Source organism: Somniosus microcephalus, chromosome 30 (assembly GCF_052327205.1).
Source record: "Somniosus microcephalus isolate GS21.2 chromosome 30, FLI_Smic_1.0, whole genome shotgun sequence".
NCBI classification, from domain to species: domain Eukaryota; kingdom Metazoa; phylum Chordata; class Chondrichthyes; order Squaliformes; family Somniosidae; genus Somniosus; species Somniosus microcephalus.
This window is the reverse complement of record NC_141016.1, coordinates 42,976,214-42,991,463: the sequence shown is the minus strand read 5'-3', so window position 1 is coordinate 42,991,463 and position 15,250 is coordinate 42,976,214. Positions and strand designations below refer to the sequence as shown.

The 15,250-nt window shown below is 47.9% G+C and overlaps 1 protein-coding gene across 2 annotated transcripts in view; it reads left to right on the top strand.

The window, feature by feature from the left end:
• LOC147098179 (poly(ADP-ribose) glycohydrolase-like) overlaps window positions 1–15,250 on the top strand; it is a 72,174-nt gene that overhangs the window by 24,487 nt on the left and 32,437 nt on the right. For both annotated transcript variants that reach the window (XM_085971383.1, XM_085971382.1), the window contains exons 4-5: window positions 398–484; window positions 15,147–15,221. In XM_085971383.1, the coding sequence (XP_085827509.1) occupies window positions 398–484; window positions 15,147–15,221 (162 nt within the window). The remainder of the gene's footprint in view (window positions 1–397; window positions 485–15,146; window positions 15,222–15,250) is intronic.

Genomic DNA, 15,250 nt, shown 5'->3' with positions numbered 1-15,250 from the left:
CCCGATGTGCTCCCGAGCCATATAAAGCAGAAGGTGCTCTCCATCGAGTTAGCCACTCTCAGCCGCTGTTCACTGGCAACAATTGTCCTCGGCTCCCCCGGGTTACGCAGGGGAGAATTGGCCAGGGCTCCTGCTCCTGATCATTATCCAAAACAAATGTCTGTGAGATGAGCTGTGGACAGGATGTCCTCCACAAATAGCCTGCAGGCAATCAAGGAAGAATGGTCACAAAGCTCCTGATGCCCCTGGCACCTTCAGTAGAGATGGGGAGGGCGAAGAAAGAGAAAGAGAAATTAGGTTTACGTGTAATGAATGTTGTAACTCAGTGTATTGACTTTGAAAGAAGCAACATGTGAGAGGGTTGTGTTGTAACTGCAGCGCATTCATTGTTTTTCAGCGTCATCTTGAAGTAAAGGTTAAACGTTGGGACATTATTAAAGAGACTCTGAAGAAGACCGCCTTCGCATCTCCAAAGGATTTAGAGGTGAAAGTCTTAACTATTTTCTTAGTTTTTTGCTTAAACCGCCGTCCTCAACAGGACTCCAGTTTAACAGTAGCATCTAACTATTCCACATTTTAACATCCATTTCCTCATTCTCTATTTCTAATTGCTGAGCTATGTGCTCATCAAGCTGAAGGATGTTAGTGCTGGGTAGAAACCTTCCATTTCAGGCACCCAGTGTCAACATCAAACACTCCCAGGGCAGGTACAGCACGGGTTAGATACAGAGTAAAGCTCCCTCTACACTGTCCCATCAAACACTCCCAGGGCAGGTACAGCCCGGGTTAGATACAGAGTAAAGCTCCCTCTACACTGTCCCATCAAACACTCCCAGGGCAGGTACAGCACAGGTTAGATACAGAGTAAAGCTCCCTCTACACTGCCCCATCAAACACTCCCAGGGCAGGTACAGCACGGGTTAGATACAGAGTAAAGCTTCCTCTACACTGTCCCATCAAACACTCCCAGGGCAGGCACAGCACAGGTTAGATACAGAGTAAAGCTCCCTCTACACTGTCCCATCAAACACTCCCAGGGCAGGCACAGCACAGGTTAGATACAGAGTAAAGCTCCCTCTACACTGTCCCATCAAACACTCCCAGGGCAGGTACAGCACGGGTTAGGTACAGAGTAAAGCTCCCTCTACACTGTCCCATCAAACACTCCCAGGGCAGGTACAGCACGGGTTAGATACAGAGTAAATCTCCCTCTACACTGTCCCATCAAACACTCCCAGGGCAGGTACAGCACGGGTTAGGTACAGAGTAAAGCTCCCTCGACAATGTCCCATCTAACACTCCCAGGGCAGGTACAGCACGGGTTAGGTACAGAGTAAAGCTCCCTCTGCACTGTCCCACCAAACACTCCCGGGGCAGGTACAGCACGGGTTAGGTACAGAGTAAAGCTCCCTCTACACTGTCCCATCAAACACTCCCAGGGCAGGTACAGCACGGGTTAGATACAGAGTAACGCTCCCTCTACACTGTCCCATCAAACACTCCCAGGGCAAGTACAGCATGGGTTAGATACAAAGTAAAGCTGCCTCTACACTGTCCCATCAAAATCTCCCAGGGCAGGTACAACTCAGATTAGATACAGAGTAAAGCTCCCTCTACACTGTCCCATCAAACACTCCCGGGGCAGGTACAGCACGGGTTAGGTACAGAGTGAAGCTCCCTCTTCACTGTCCCATCCAACACTCCCAGGGCAGGTACAGCATAGGTTAGAAACAGAGTAAAGCTCCCTCTACACTGTCCCATCAAACACCCCCGGGGCAGGTACTGCACGGGTTAGATACAGAGTAAAGCTCCCTCTATACTGTCCCATCAAACACCCCCGGGGCAGGTAGAGCACGGGTTACAAAAAGAGTAAAGCTCCCTCTACACTGTCCCATCAAACACTCCTGGGGCAGGTACAGCACGGGTTAGGTACAGAGTAAAGCTCCCTCTATACTGTCCCAACAGACACTCCCAGGGCAGGTACAGCACAGGTTAGATACAGAGTAAAGCTCCCACTACACTGTCCCATCAAACACTCCCAGGGTAGATACAGCACGGGGTTAGATACAGAGTAAAGCTCCCTCTACACTGTCCCATCAAACACTCCCAGGGCAGATACAGCACGGGTTAGATACAGAGTAAAGCTCCCTCTACACTGTCCCATCAAACACTCCCAGGGCAGGTACAGCATGCGTTAGATGCAGAGTAAATCTCCCTCTACACTGTCCCATCAAACACTCCCAGGGCAGGTACAACACAGATTAGATGCAGAGTAAAGCTCCCTTCACAATGTGCCATCAAACACTCCCAGGGCAGGTACAGCATGGGTTAGATAGAATAAAGCTCCTTCTATACTGCCCCATCAAACACTCCCAGGGCACGTACAGCATGGGTTAGAAACAGAGTAAAGCTCACTCTACACTGTCCCATCAAGCACTCCCAGGGCAGGAACAGCACGGGTCAGATCAGAGTAAAGCTCCCTCTACACTGTTCCATCAAACACTCCCAGGGCAGATACAGCACGGGTTAGATACAGAGTAAAGCTCCCTCTACACTGTTCCATCAAACACTCCCAGGGCAGGAACAGCATGGGTTAGATACAGAGTAAAGCTCCCTCTACACTGTCCCATCAAACACTCCCAGGGCAGGTACAGCACGGGTTAGATACAGAGTAAAGCTTCCTCTACACTGTCCCATCAAACACTCCCAGGGCAGGAACAGCACGGGTTAGACACAGTGTAAAGCTCCATCTAGCTCCCTTGAGCAGTATGTAACTGAACCGACCAGGGGGCAAGCAACCTTAGATCTGGTCCTGTGTAACGAGACAGGATTAATTAAAAATGTCCTAGTAAAGGATCCCCTTGGAATGAGTGACCATAACATGGTTGAATTCCATATTCAATTAGAGGCTGAGAAGGTTGGATCTCAAACAAGTGTGCTAAGCTTGAATAAAGGAGACTATGAAGGTATGACAGCGGAATTGTGTAGAGTGGATTGGGAAAATAGATTAAAGGGTAAGACAATACATGATCAGTGGTGTACATTTAAGGAGTTATTTTACAACTTCCAAAAAATATATATTCCACTGAGAAGAAAAGGGTGTAAAAGAAAAGACAGCCATCCGTGGCTAAGTAAAGAAATTAAGGATATTATTCGACTAAAAACAAGGGCATATAAGGTAGCCAAATCTAGTGGGAGGATAGAGGATTGGGAAAACTTTAAAAGACAGCAAAAAATAACAAAAAGATTGATTAAGAAAGGGAAGATAGATTATGAAAGTAAATTAGCAAAAAATATAAAAACAGATAGTAAGAGTTTTTATAGTTATATAAAAAGAAAAAGGGTGGCTAAAGTAAATGTTGGTCCCTTAGAGGATGAGACCGGGAAATTAATGGTGGGAAATATGGAGATGGCAAAAACACTGAATGAATATTTTGTATCAGTCTTTACAGTAGAAGACACTAAGAATATCCCAACACTGGACAAACAGGGGGCTATGGGGGGGAGGAGCTAAACACGATCAAAATCACTAAGGAAGTGGTACTCGGTAAAATAATGGGACTCAAGGCAGATAAATCACCTGGAGCTGATGGCTTACATCCTAGGGTCTTGAGGGAAGTGGTGGTAGGGATTGTGGATGCATTGGTAATAATTTTCCAAAACTCCCTGGACTCAGCAAAGGTCCCGGCAGACTGGAAAACTGCTAATGTAACACCCTTACTTAAAAAGGGCAGTAGACAGAAGGCTGGAAACTATAGACCGGTTAGCCTAACATCTGTGGTAGGTAAAATATTGGAGTCCATTATTAAGGAGACAGTAACAGGACATTTGGATAATCATAATTTAATAGGACAAAGCCAGCATGGTTTTATGAAGGGGAAGTCATGTTTGACAAATTTGCTGGAGTTCTTTGAGGAAGTAACATATAGGGTGGATAAAGGGGAACCAGTGGACGTAGTGTATTTAGACTTCCAAAAGGCATTTGACAAGGTGCCACACAAAAGATTATTGCTTAAGATAAAAAATCACGGGATTGGAGGTAATATTCTGGCATGGATAGAGGATTGGCTATCTAACAGAAGGCAGAGAGTTGGGATAAATGGTTCATTCTCGGACTGGCAATCAGTAACTAGTGGTGTTCCACAGGGGTCAGTGCTGGGTCCCCAACTCTTTACAATCTATATTAACGATTTGGGGGAGGGGACCGAGTGTAACATCAAAGATCAAAGTTTGCAGATGATACTAAGATGGGAGGGAAAGTAGTGAGTGAGGAGGACATAAAAAACCTGCAAAGGGACATAGACAGGCTAAGTAAGTGGGCAGAGATTTGGCAGATGGAATACAATACTGGAAAGTGTGAGGTTATGCACTTTGGCAGGAAAAATCGGAGAGCAAGTTATTATCTTAATGGCAAGAAACTGGAAAGTACTGAAGTACAAAGGGATCTGGGGGTCCTGGTGCACGAAACTCAAAAGGTTAGTATGCAGGTGCAGCAAGTGATTAAGAAGGCCAATGGAATGTTGGCTTTCATTGCTAGGGGGATAGAATATAAAAATCGGGAGGTATTGCCTCAGTTGTACAAGGTATTGGTGAGACCGCACCTGGAATACTGCATACAGTTTTGGTGTCCATACTTAAGAAAAGACATACTTGCTCTCGAGTCAGTTCAAAGAAGGTTCACTCGGTTAATCCCGGGGATGAGGGGATGGACATATGAGGAGAGGTTGAGTAGATTGGGACTCTACTCATTGGAGTTCAGAAGAATGAGAGGCGATCTTATTGAAACATATAAGATTGTGAAGGGGTTGGATCGGGTGGATGCGGGGAGGATGTTCTCGATGATGGGTGAAACTAGAACTAGGAGGCATAGTCTTAGAATAAGGGGCTGCTCTTTCATAACTGAGATGAGGAGGAACTACTTCACTCAGAGGGTGGTAGGTCCATGGAATATGCTGCCCCAAAAAGCTGTAGAAGCTGCATCATTACATAAATTTAAAACAGAAATAGACAGTTTCCTAGAAGTAAAGGGAAGAAAGGGTTATGGGGAGCGGGCAGGAATTTGGACATGAGTCTAGGTTCGGATCGGACATGGCCCTGTGGGTAGCGGAGCGGGCCCAGGGGCCGTGTAGCCTGATCCTGCTCCTATTTCGTGTGTCTAATTCTGTTAGATTCAGGAGATGGTTCTGTGATAGTAGATTGGCGGTTAGGATCAGATCAGCAATGATCTTATTGAATGGCGGAGCAGGCTCGAGGGGCCGATTGGCCTACTCCTGCTCCTATTTCTTATGTTCTTATGTTCTTACACCATTCCATCAAACACTCCCAGGGCAGGTATAGCACGGGTTAGATACAGAGTAAAGCTCCCTCTACACTGTCCCATCAAACACTCTCAGGGCAGGTACAGCACGGGTTAGATACAGAGTAAAGCTCCCTCTACCCGGTTCCATCAAACACTCCCAGGGCACGAACAGCATGGGTTAGATACAGAGTAAAGCTTCCTCTACACTGTCCCATCAAACACTCCCAGGGCAGGTACAGCACGGGTTAGATACAGAGTAAAGCTCCCTCTACACTGTCCTATCAAACACTCCCAGGGCAGGAACAGCACGGTTAGATACAGAGTTAATCTCCCTCTACACTGTGCCATCAAACACTCCCAGGGCAGGAACAGCACGGGTTAGCTACAGAGTAAAGCTCCCTCTACACTGTCCCATCAAACAATCCCCAGGGCAGGTACAGCACGGGTTAGATACAGAGTAAAGCTCCCTCTACATTGTCTCATCAAACACTCCCGGGGCAGGTACAGCACGGGTTAGGTACAGACTAAAGCTCCCTCTGCACTGTCCCACCAAACACTCCCCAGGGCAGGTACAGCATGGGTTAGATACAAAGTAAAACTCCCTCTACACTGTCCCATCAAAATCTCCCAGGGCAGGTACAACACAGATTAGATACAGAGTAAAGCTCCCTCTACACTGTCCCATCAAACACTCCCAGGGCAGGTACAGCACGGGTTAGATACAGAGTAAAGCTCCCTCTACATTGTCCCATCAAACAGTCCCCAGGGCAACTACAGCACGGGTTAGATACAGAGTAACGCTCCCTCTGCACTGTCCCATCAAACACTCCCAGGGCAGGTACAGGATGCGTTAGATACAGGGTAAAGCTCCTTCTATACTGCCCCATCAAACACTCCCAGGGCAGGAACAGCACAGATTAGATACAGAGTAAAGCTCCCTCTACACTGTCCCATCCAACACTCCCCAGGGCAGGTACAGCACGGGTTAGGTACGGAGTAAAGCTCCCTCTACACTGTCCCATCAAACACTCCCAGGGCAGGTACAACACAGATTAGATACAGAGTAAAGCTCCCTCTGCACTGTCCCATCAAACACTCCCAGGGCAGGTACAGCACGGGTTAGATACAGAGTGAAGCTCCCTCTACATTGTCCCATCAAACACTCCCAGGGCAGGTACAACACAGATTAGATACAGAGTAAAGCTCCCTCTGCACTGTCCCATCAAACACTCCCAGGGCAGGTACAGCACGGGTTAGATACAGAGTAAAGCTCCCTCTGCACTGTCCCATCAAACACTCCCAGGGCAGGTACAGCACGGGTTAGATACAGAGTAAAGCTCCCTCTACAGTGTCCCATCAAACACTCCCAGGGCAGGTACAGGATGCGTTAGATACAGAGTAAAGCTCCCTCTACACTGTCCCATCAAACACTCCCGGGGCAGGTACAGCTAGGGTTAGATACAGGGTAACGCTCCCTCTACACTGCCCCATCAAACACTCCCAGGGCAGGTACAGCACGGGTTAGATACAGAGTAAAGCTCCATCTACATTGTCCCATCAAACACTCCCAGGGCTGGTCCAGCACGTGTTAGATACAGAGTAAAGCTCCTTCTATACTGCCCTATCAAACACTCCCAGGGCAGGAACAGCACAGATTAGATAGAGAGTAAAGCTCCCTCTACACTGTCCATTCAAACAATCCCCAGGGCAGGTACAGCACGGGTTAGGTACAGAGTAAAGCTCCCTCTACACTGTCCCATCAATCACTCCCGGGGCAGGTACAGCACGGGTTAGATACAGAGTAAAGCTCCCTCTACACTCTCCCATCAAACACTCCCAGGGCAGGTACAGCACGGGTTAGATACAGAGTAAAGCTCCCTCTACACTGTCCCATCAAACACTCCCAGGGCAGGTACAGCACGGGTTAGATACAGAGTAAAGCTCCCTCTACACTCTCCCATCAAACACTCCCAGGGCAGGTACAGCACGGGTTAGATACAGAGTAAAGCTCCCTCGACACTCTCCCATCAAACACTTCCAGGGCTGGTACAGCACGTGTTAGATACAGAGTAAAGCTCCTTCTATACTGCCCCATCAAACACTCCCAGGGCAGGTACAACACAGATTAGATACAGAGTAAAGCTCCCTCTACACTGTCCCATCCAACACTCCCCAGGGCAGGTACAGCACGGGTTAGATACAGAGTAAAGCTCCCTCTACAGTGTCCCATCAAACACTCCCAGGGCAGGTACAGCACAGATTAGAGTAAAGCTCCCTCTACACTGCTCCAACAATGTGTTTCAGCTTGCAACCTCTGATGTACCTCTTGTAAATAATAATAATTATACTTCTGGTGACGGCTGGGTGATCTGAAGGAGCAGCAGGATTTGCGGGGTTCAGTTTCACGAGATTATGGAGCAGCACCTCCAGTGGATACCGCCACAAAGGAAGCAGATGGAATGCTGGATGTTCTGGAAATAGTTACAGAATATCAAAGTGAGGATGTAATGGTGAATTTATATCAAACCTCAGTAAAAGCAGAGTTGGAGAACTGTGTACAATTTTGGGCTCCAGACTATTGAAAGGATGTTCAGGCAATAGCGAGCCTGCAGTATAGATTGACTGGGATGCTGGCTGTATGCGGAAACACAAATACGAAGAAAGGCTTTGAGAAATTGGGGCTGGTTTTGTTACAACAGAGGAGATTATGCAGTGATTTAATAGAGGCATTTAAAATTATGAAGGGATCATAAAAATATACAATGGTTACAGCATGGGAGAAGGCCATTCAGCCCGTCGAGCCTGTGCCGGCTGTCTGCAATAACAATTCAGCTGGACCCACTACCCCACCCTTTCCCCGTAGCCCTGCAATATTTTTTCCATTAGTTATTTATCCAACTCCCTTTTGAAAGCCGTGATTGAGTCTGCCTCCACTACCTTTCAGGCAGTGCATTCCAGATCTTAACCACTCGCTGCGTAAAAAAGATTTTCCTCATGTCGCCTTTGGTTCTTCTGCCAATCACCTTAAATCAGTGTCCTCTGGTTCTCGACCCTTCCGCCAATGGGAACAGTTTCTCTCTATCTACTCTGTCCAGACTCCTCATGATTTTGAAATCTCCTCTCACTCTTCTCTGCTCTAAGGAGAACAACCCCAGCTTCTCCAGTATATCCACATAACTGACGTCCCTCATCCCTGGAATCATTCTCATAAATCTTTTCTGCACCCTCTCCAAGGCCTTGACATCCTTTCTAAAGTGCGGTGCCCAGAATTGGACACAATACTACAGTTGAGGCTGAACCAGTGTTTTATACAGGTTCATCATAATTTCCACTTTTGTATTCTGTACCTCTCTTCATGAATACAAAAGCAAAATACTGCGGATGCTGGAAATCTGAAATAAAAACAGATAATGCTGGAAATACTCAGCAGGTCAGGCAGCATCTGTGGAGAGAGAGTAACAGAATTAACGTTTCGTTAACTCTGTTTCTCTCTCCACAGATGCTGCCTGACCTGCTGAGTATTTCCAGAATTTTCTGTAATTTATTTGTTTTTATGGGATGTGGGCATCGCTGGCAAGGCCAGCATTTATTGCCCATCCCTAATTGCCCTTGAGAAGGTGGTGGTGGTTTTACCGCTATTCATGAAGCCCAGGATCCCGTAAGCTTTTTTAACTGCTTTCTCAACCTGCCCTGCCACCTTCAACGATTTGTGCACATATACCCCCAGGTCTCTCTGTTCATGCACCCCCTTTAGGATTGTACCCGTTTAATACCCTTGAGTGCTGCACTGTCGGAAGTGCCGTCTTTCGGGTGAGATGTTAAACCGAGGCCCCTTCTGCTCTCTCAGGTGGATGTAAAAGATCCCATGGCACTATTTCAAAGTAGAGCAGGAGAATTATCCCTGGTGTCCTGGCCAATATTTATCCCTCAATCAACATTCATTAAAACAGATGATCTGGTCATTATCACAGTGCTGTTTGTGGGAGCTTGCTGTGCGCAAATTGGCTGCCGCGTTTCCCACATTACAACAGTGACTACACTTCAAAAGCACTTCATTGGCTGTAAAACGCTTTGAGACGTCCGCTGGTTGTGAAAGACGCTATATAAATGCAAGTCTTCCTTCTTTCTTTATATTTCCTCTCTTCATTCTTTCTACCAAAATGTATCACTTCACACTTTTCTGTGTTAAATTTCATCTGCCACCTGTCCATCCTCTTGAGGTCTATCACTGTCCTCCTCACTGTTCACTATACCTCCAAGTTTTGTGTCATCTGCAAATTTTGAAATTGTGCCCTGTACACTCACATCCAAGTCATTAATATATATCAAGAAAATCAGTGGTCCTCGAACCGACCCCTGGGGAACACCACTGTGTAACTCCCTCCAGTCTGAAAAACAACCGTTCACCACTACCCCCTGTTTCCTGCCACTCAGCCAATTTTGTATCCATGCTGTCACTGTCCCTTTTATTCCATGGGCTTCAACGTTGCTGGCAAGCCTATTATGTGGCACTTTGTCGCGCCTTTTGGAAATCCATGTACACCACGTCAACCGCATTGTCCTCATTAACCCTCTCTGTTACCTCATCAAAAAACTCAATCAAGTTGGTTAAACACGATTTGCCTTTAACAAATCCATGCTGGCTTTCCTTAATTAATCCACACTTGTCCAAGTGACTGTTACTTTTGTCCCTGATTACTGTTTCTAAAAGCTTCCCCACTACTGAGTTTAAACTGACTGGCCTGTAGTTGCTGGTTTTATCTTTACACCCTTTTTTGAACAAGGGTGTAACATTTGCAATTCTCCAGTCCTCTGGCACCACCCCCATTTCTAAGGAGGGTTGGAAGATTATGGCCAGTACCTCCATGATTTCTTCCTTCATTTCCCTCAGTGTCCTAGGATGCATCCCATCCGCTCCTGGTGACTTATCTACTTTAAGTACAGCCAGCCTTTCTAATACCTCCTCTTTATCAATTTTTAATCCCACCCAATGTCTCTACTACCTCCTCCTTCACTATGTCTTGGCAACATATTCTTCGTTGGTGAAGACAGATGCAAAGTACTCAAATTATCACCTCAGCCATACCCTCTGCCTCCATGAATAGGTCTCCTTTTTGGTCCCTAATCGGCCGCACCCCTCCTCTTACTACCTGTTTACTATTTATATGCCTATAGAAGACTTTTGGATTACCTTTTATGTTGGCTGCCATTTTATTCTCATACCCTCTCTTTGCCCCTCTTATTTTGTTTTTCACTTCCCCTCTGAACTTTCTATATACAGCCTGATTCTCAGCTGTATTCTCGACCTGACATCTGTCATACGTGCACTTCTACTGCTTCATCTTACTCGCTATCTCTTTCATCACCCAGGGAGCTCGGACTGTAGTTGCCCTGCCTTTCCCCCTCATGGGAATGTACCTCGATTATACCCAATCTGTGTCCAGCCCATTGCTCCATTACAGTTTTGCCTGCCAATCTTTGATTCCAATTTACCCGGACCAGATCCGTTCTCAACCCACTGAAATTGGCCTTCCCCCCAGTAAAAATGTTTACTCTAGATTGCTCCCTGTCCTTTTCCATAGCTAATCTAAACCTTATGATACTGTGATCACTGTTCCCTAAATGTTCCCCTACCGACACTTGCTCCACTTGACCTACCTCATTCCCCAGAACCAGATCCAGCAATGCCTCCTTCCTCGACAGGCCGGAAACATACTGATCAAGAAAGTTCTCCTGAACACACTTCAGAAATTCTTCCTCTCTGCCCTTTACATTTACTATACCAGTCTATATTAAGATAGTTGAAGTCCCCCATTATCACTACTCTATAGTTCTTGCATCTCTCTGTAATTTCCCTGCAAATTTGCTCCTCTATATCCTTCCCATTAGTTGGTGGTCTATAGAATACACCTATAGTGTAATGGCACCTCTATTGTTTATTAACTCTAACCAAATAGATTCTGTCCTTGAACCCTCCAGGACATCGTCTCTCTCCAGCACTGTAACATTTTCCGTAACCAATACTGCCACCCCACCTCCTATCTTTCCTTTCCTATCTTTCCTGAACACCTTATATCCAGGAACCAATCCTGCCCTTTTTTGAGCTAGGTCTCCGTTATTGCCACGACATCAAATTCCCATGTGGCGATTTGTTCTTGCAGCTCACCAACCTTGTTTACCACGCATTGTGCGTTTACACACATGCACTGTAAACCTGTCTTAGACCATCCTGTGTTCTCTCTTTGTCTGACCCCATCTAATAAGAACATAAGAAATAGGAGCAGGAGTCGGCCATTTGGCTCTTTGAGCCTGGTCCGCCATTCAATAAGATCATGGCTGATCTTCTACCTCATCTCCACTTTCCTGCACTATCCCCATATCCATTGATTCCCTTAATATTCAAAAATCTATATAATCAAAATACCTTACTATTTCTTACACTAGTGCTATCTGCCTCTCCCAATCCTTTGAGCACTTTATTTCTCCTTTCTAATGCTACATCCGGGTGCCCATCCCCCTGCTAATTTAGTTTAAACCCTCCCCAACAGCACTAACAAACCCCCACCTCGAGAATATTGGTCCCAGCTCTGTTGAGGTGTAACCCATCCGGCCTGTACAGGTCCCACCTCTCCCAGAACCGGCCCCAATGCCTCAGGAATCTGAAGCCCTTCCTCCTGCACCATCTCTCCAGCCACGCATTCATCTGCTGTATCCTCCTATTCCTGTACTCACTAGCACGTGGCACCGGGAGTAATCCGGAGATTACTACCTTTGAGGTACTGCTTTTAAATCTCTCTCCTAGCTCCCTGAAATCTTCCTGTAGGACCTCATCCCTCTTTCTACCTATGTCGTTGGTACCGATATGGACAACGACCTCTGGCTGTTCACCCTCCCCCCACAGAGTGTCCTGCAGCTGCTCAGTGACATCCTTGACCCTGGCACCAGGGAGGCAACATACCATCCTGGAGTCACGTCTACAGCCACAGAAACGCCTGTCTGCTCCCCTAACTATTGAATCCCCTGCCACTATTGCTCTTCCACTCTTTTTCCTCCCCCCCTATGCAGCTGAGCCACCCGTGGTGCCGTGAACTTGACTCTGGCTGCACGCCCCAGAGGAACCATCGCCCTCACCAGCACTCAGAACAGAATACTGGTTGGAGAGCGCGATGCAGTCCGGGGACTCCTGCACTAGCTGCCTGGTCCTCCTCTTCTGTCTGGCTGTCACCCATTCCCTCTCTGCCGGCACACTCCTTAGCTACGGGGTGACCACCTCCTGAAACGTGCTATCCACGTAGCTCTCAGCCTCACGGATGCACGCAGTGATGCCAGCTACTGCTCAAGCGCCGAAACCCGGAGCACGAACTCCTCCAGCTGATGACACTTCCTGCACACGTGGTTGTCCAGGACACGGGAAGCGTCATGGAGTTCCCACATGGCACAGGATGTGCATTCCACGGGACCGAGCTGCCCTGCCATGCATTTATTTATTCAACTATTAACTAACTTTACAGAAACTTAAGACTAAGATGTACCTAATTCAAGTTATTAATATAATATATTATTAACAGCTACTAATTTAATGTAGTATTAACAGTTACTAATCTCCAAGCTCCTGATTTATCCCTAACCAGCTATTTAATCCCGACCCCTAACTTGAAGAGCCCCTCTCTGACCGCGCTCTTTAGCAGAACTTAGCAGAAATAAACTTAAAACTAAAAAAAAACACTCACCAGCTACTCACCAATCAGCTCTTCCCTTGTGTCAGTTTAGGTTTTTTACTCTGACGTCACTCTTTGAAATTCTGCCTGTGTTGAGTTGCTCCGCTCTCCATTTATCCCTGCTCCGCTCTCGATCCGCTCCCGCTCTGCTCTCGATCCGCTCTCGATCCGCACCCGCTCCGCTCCCGCTCCGCTCTCGATCCGCTCTCACTCCGCTCTCGATCCGCTCTCGATCCGCACCCGCTCCGCTCTCGATCCGCTCCCGCTCCGCTCTCGATCCGCTCCCGATCTGCTCCCGCTCCGCTCTCGATCCGCTCCCGCTCAGCTCTCGATCCGCTCCCGATCCGCTTTCGATCCGCTCTCGATCCTCTCCCGATCCGCTCTCAATCCTCTCTCGATCCTCTCCCAATCCGCTCTTGATCCGCTCCCAATCCGCTCCCGATCCGCTCTCGATCCGCTCTCGATCCTCTCCCGCTCCGCTCTCAATCCGCTCTCGATCCGCTCCCGATCCGCTCTCGATCCGCTCCCACTCAGCTCCCGCTCCGCTCCCGATCCGCTCTCGATCCGCTCCGCTCCTGATCCGCTTTTGATCCGCTCTCGATCCTCTCCTGATCCTCTCTCGATCCTCTCCCGATCCGCTCTCGATCCGCTCCCGATCCGCTCTCGATCCGCTCTCGATCCACTCTCGCTCCACTCCCGATCTGCTCCCGATCCTCTCTCGATCCTCTCTCGCTCCGCTCCCGATCCGCTCCCGCTCCGCTCTCGATCCACTCTCGATCCGCTCCCGATCCGCTCTCACTCCGCTCCCGATCCTCTCTCGATCCGCTCTCGCTCCGTTCTGGATCCGCTCTCGCTCCGCTCCCGATCCGCTCCCGCTCCGCTCTCGATCCGCTCCCGATCCTCTCTCGATCCTCTCTCGATCTGCTCCCAATCCTCTCTCGATCCGCTCTCGCTCCGCTCCCGCTCAGGTCTGCTCCTTCTCTATCCTGATTTAGGGTGAAGAACAGGAGGATTGTGAGGCTGTGGAATTCACTAGCGGAGTTAGTGACTGAAGCAGAGACCACCTCAATGTTTAAGAGTAGTTTAGGTAGTTGAATTTCAGGATAGAAGGGTATCAGGATATGGGAATAGGACTCCTGCTCATGTGGAGGTTAAACAGCAACGTGGACTGGATGTGTCAAATGGCCGGTTTCCATGTTGTAATTTCTATGAAATAAGAGTGTCGCTACTGCACGAATGTGACATTTCCTACACCAAAGATCCACGTGGCTTCTCACAGCTAGATTTCCAATTAATGTTGTGCTCACTCACTTGAAGAACCAGATTAAAACTGCTCCAAATTCATTTCGCTTGGGACCCATCACTGAAAGAGTCTGGACTGGATTGATACTCCACACCTGTCTTAAAGGGGTGTGCGCTGATGCACGCCATTCTCCAGACTCCGCATTGCTCGTGCTCGTGACATTGCCAGCTAGAAATAGCTATGGAAGAAATTAGTTTTGGTTGAACTGCAGCAGGTCGCGGGTCGAATACAACAACAACGTGCATTTCTATAGTCCCAAGGTGCTTCACAGGAGTGATATCAAAATGTGACTCCGAGCCCCATGAAGAGATAGGGGCAGGGAAGAGGTAGATTTTAGGGAGCTTCTTAAATGAGGCGGTGAGGGTTAGGGGGGGAATTCCAGAGCTTAGGGCCCAGGCAGCTGAAGGCACGGCCACCAATGGTTGGGCGATGGAAATCGGGGGATGCACAAAAGGCCAGAATTGGAGGAACGTCAGGATCGTTAGGATGTGGGGAGTGTGGTTTGAGTATCTTTGGGAATCACAGAGTGTTTATGCAGTATCTTCCCTCGGTTGGGTAGGGTCGACAGAAGCTCAGATTGTCCATGGTTTGTGGAAGAAGCAAGTGAGATGGGCCAATTGGCCCCTTTCTCAGGTTCTTTCCCTGTCTCTTCAAGACATTTGGTCCTTACCTGGCACAGCATTGAGCGCACTCTGGTACATTGCCCGAGTGGGTACAGGAGGCATCAAACCCAGATCTGCCCTGTCGGGAGAGGGGAGTAAAACAGGCACCAGCTCATTAGTTTCTGTGATTGACGTGTTACTAATTCTTTCTGTTGATCTCACAGAGTGCCATTAAACAATACAATCAAAAATACGCCAATGTTTGGACATTTACAGGACTCTGCAAACACCTGGACCAGGTACGTTAAACCCTTCGCTCATTTTCTTT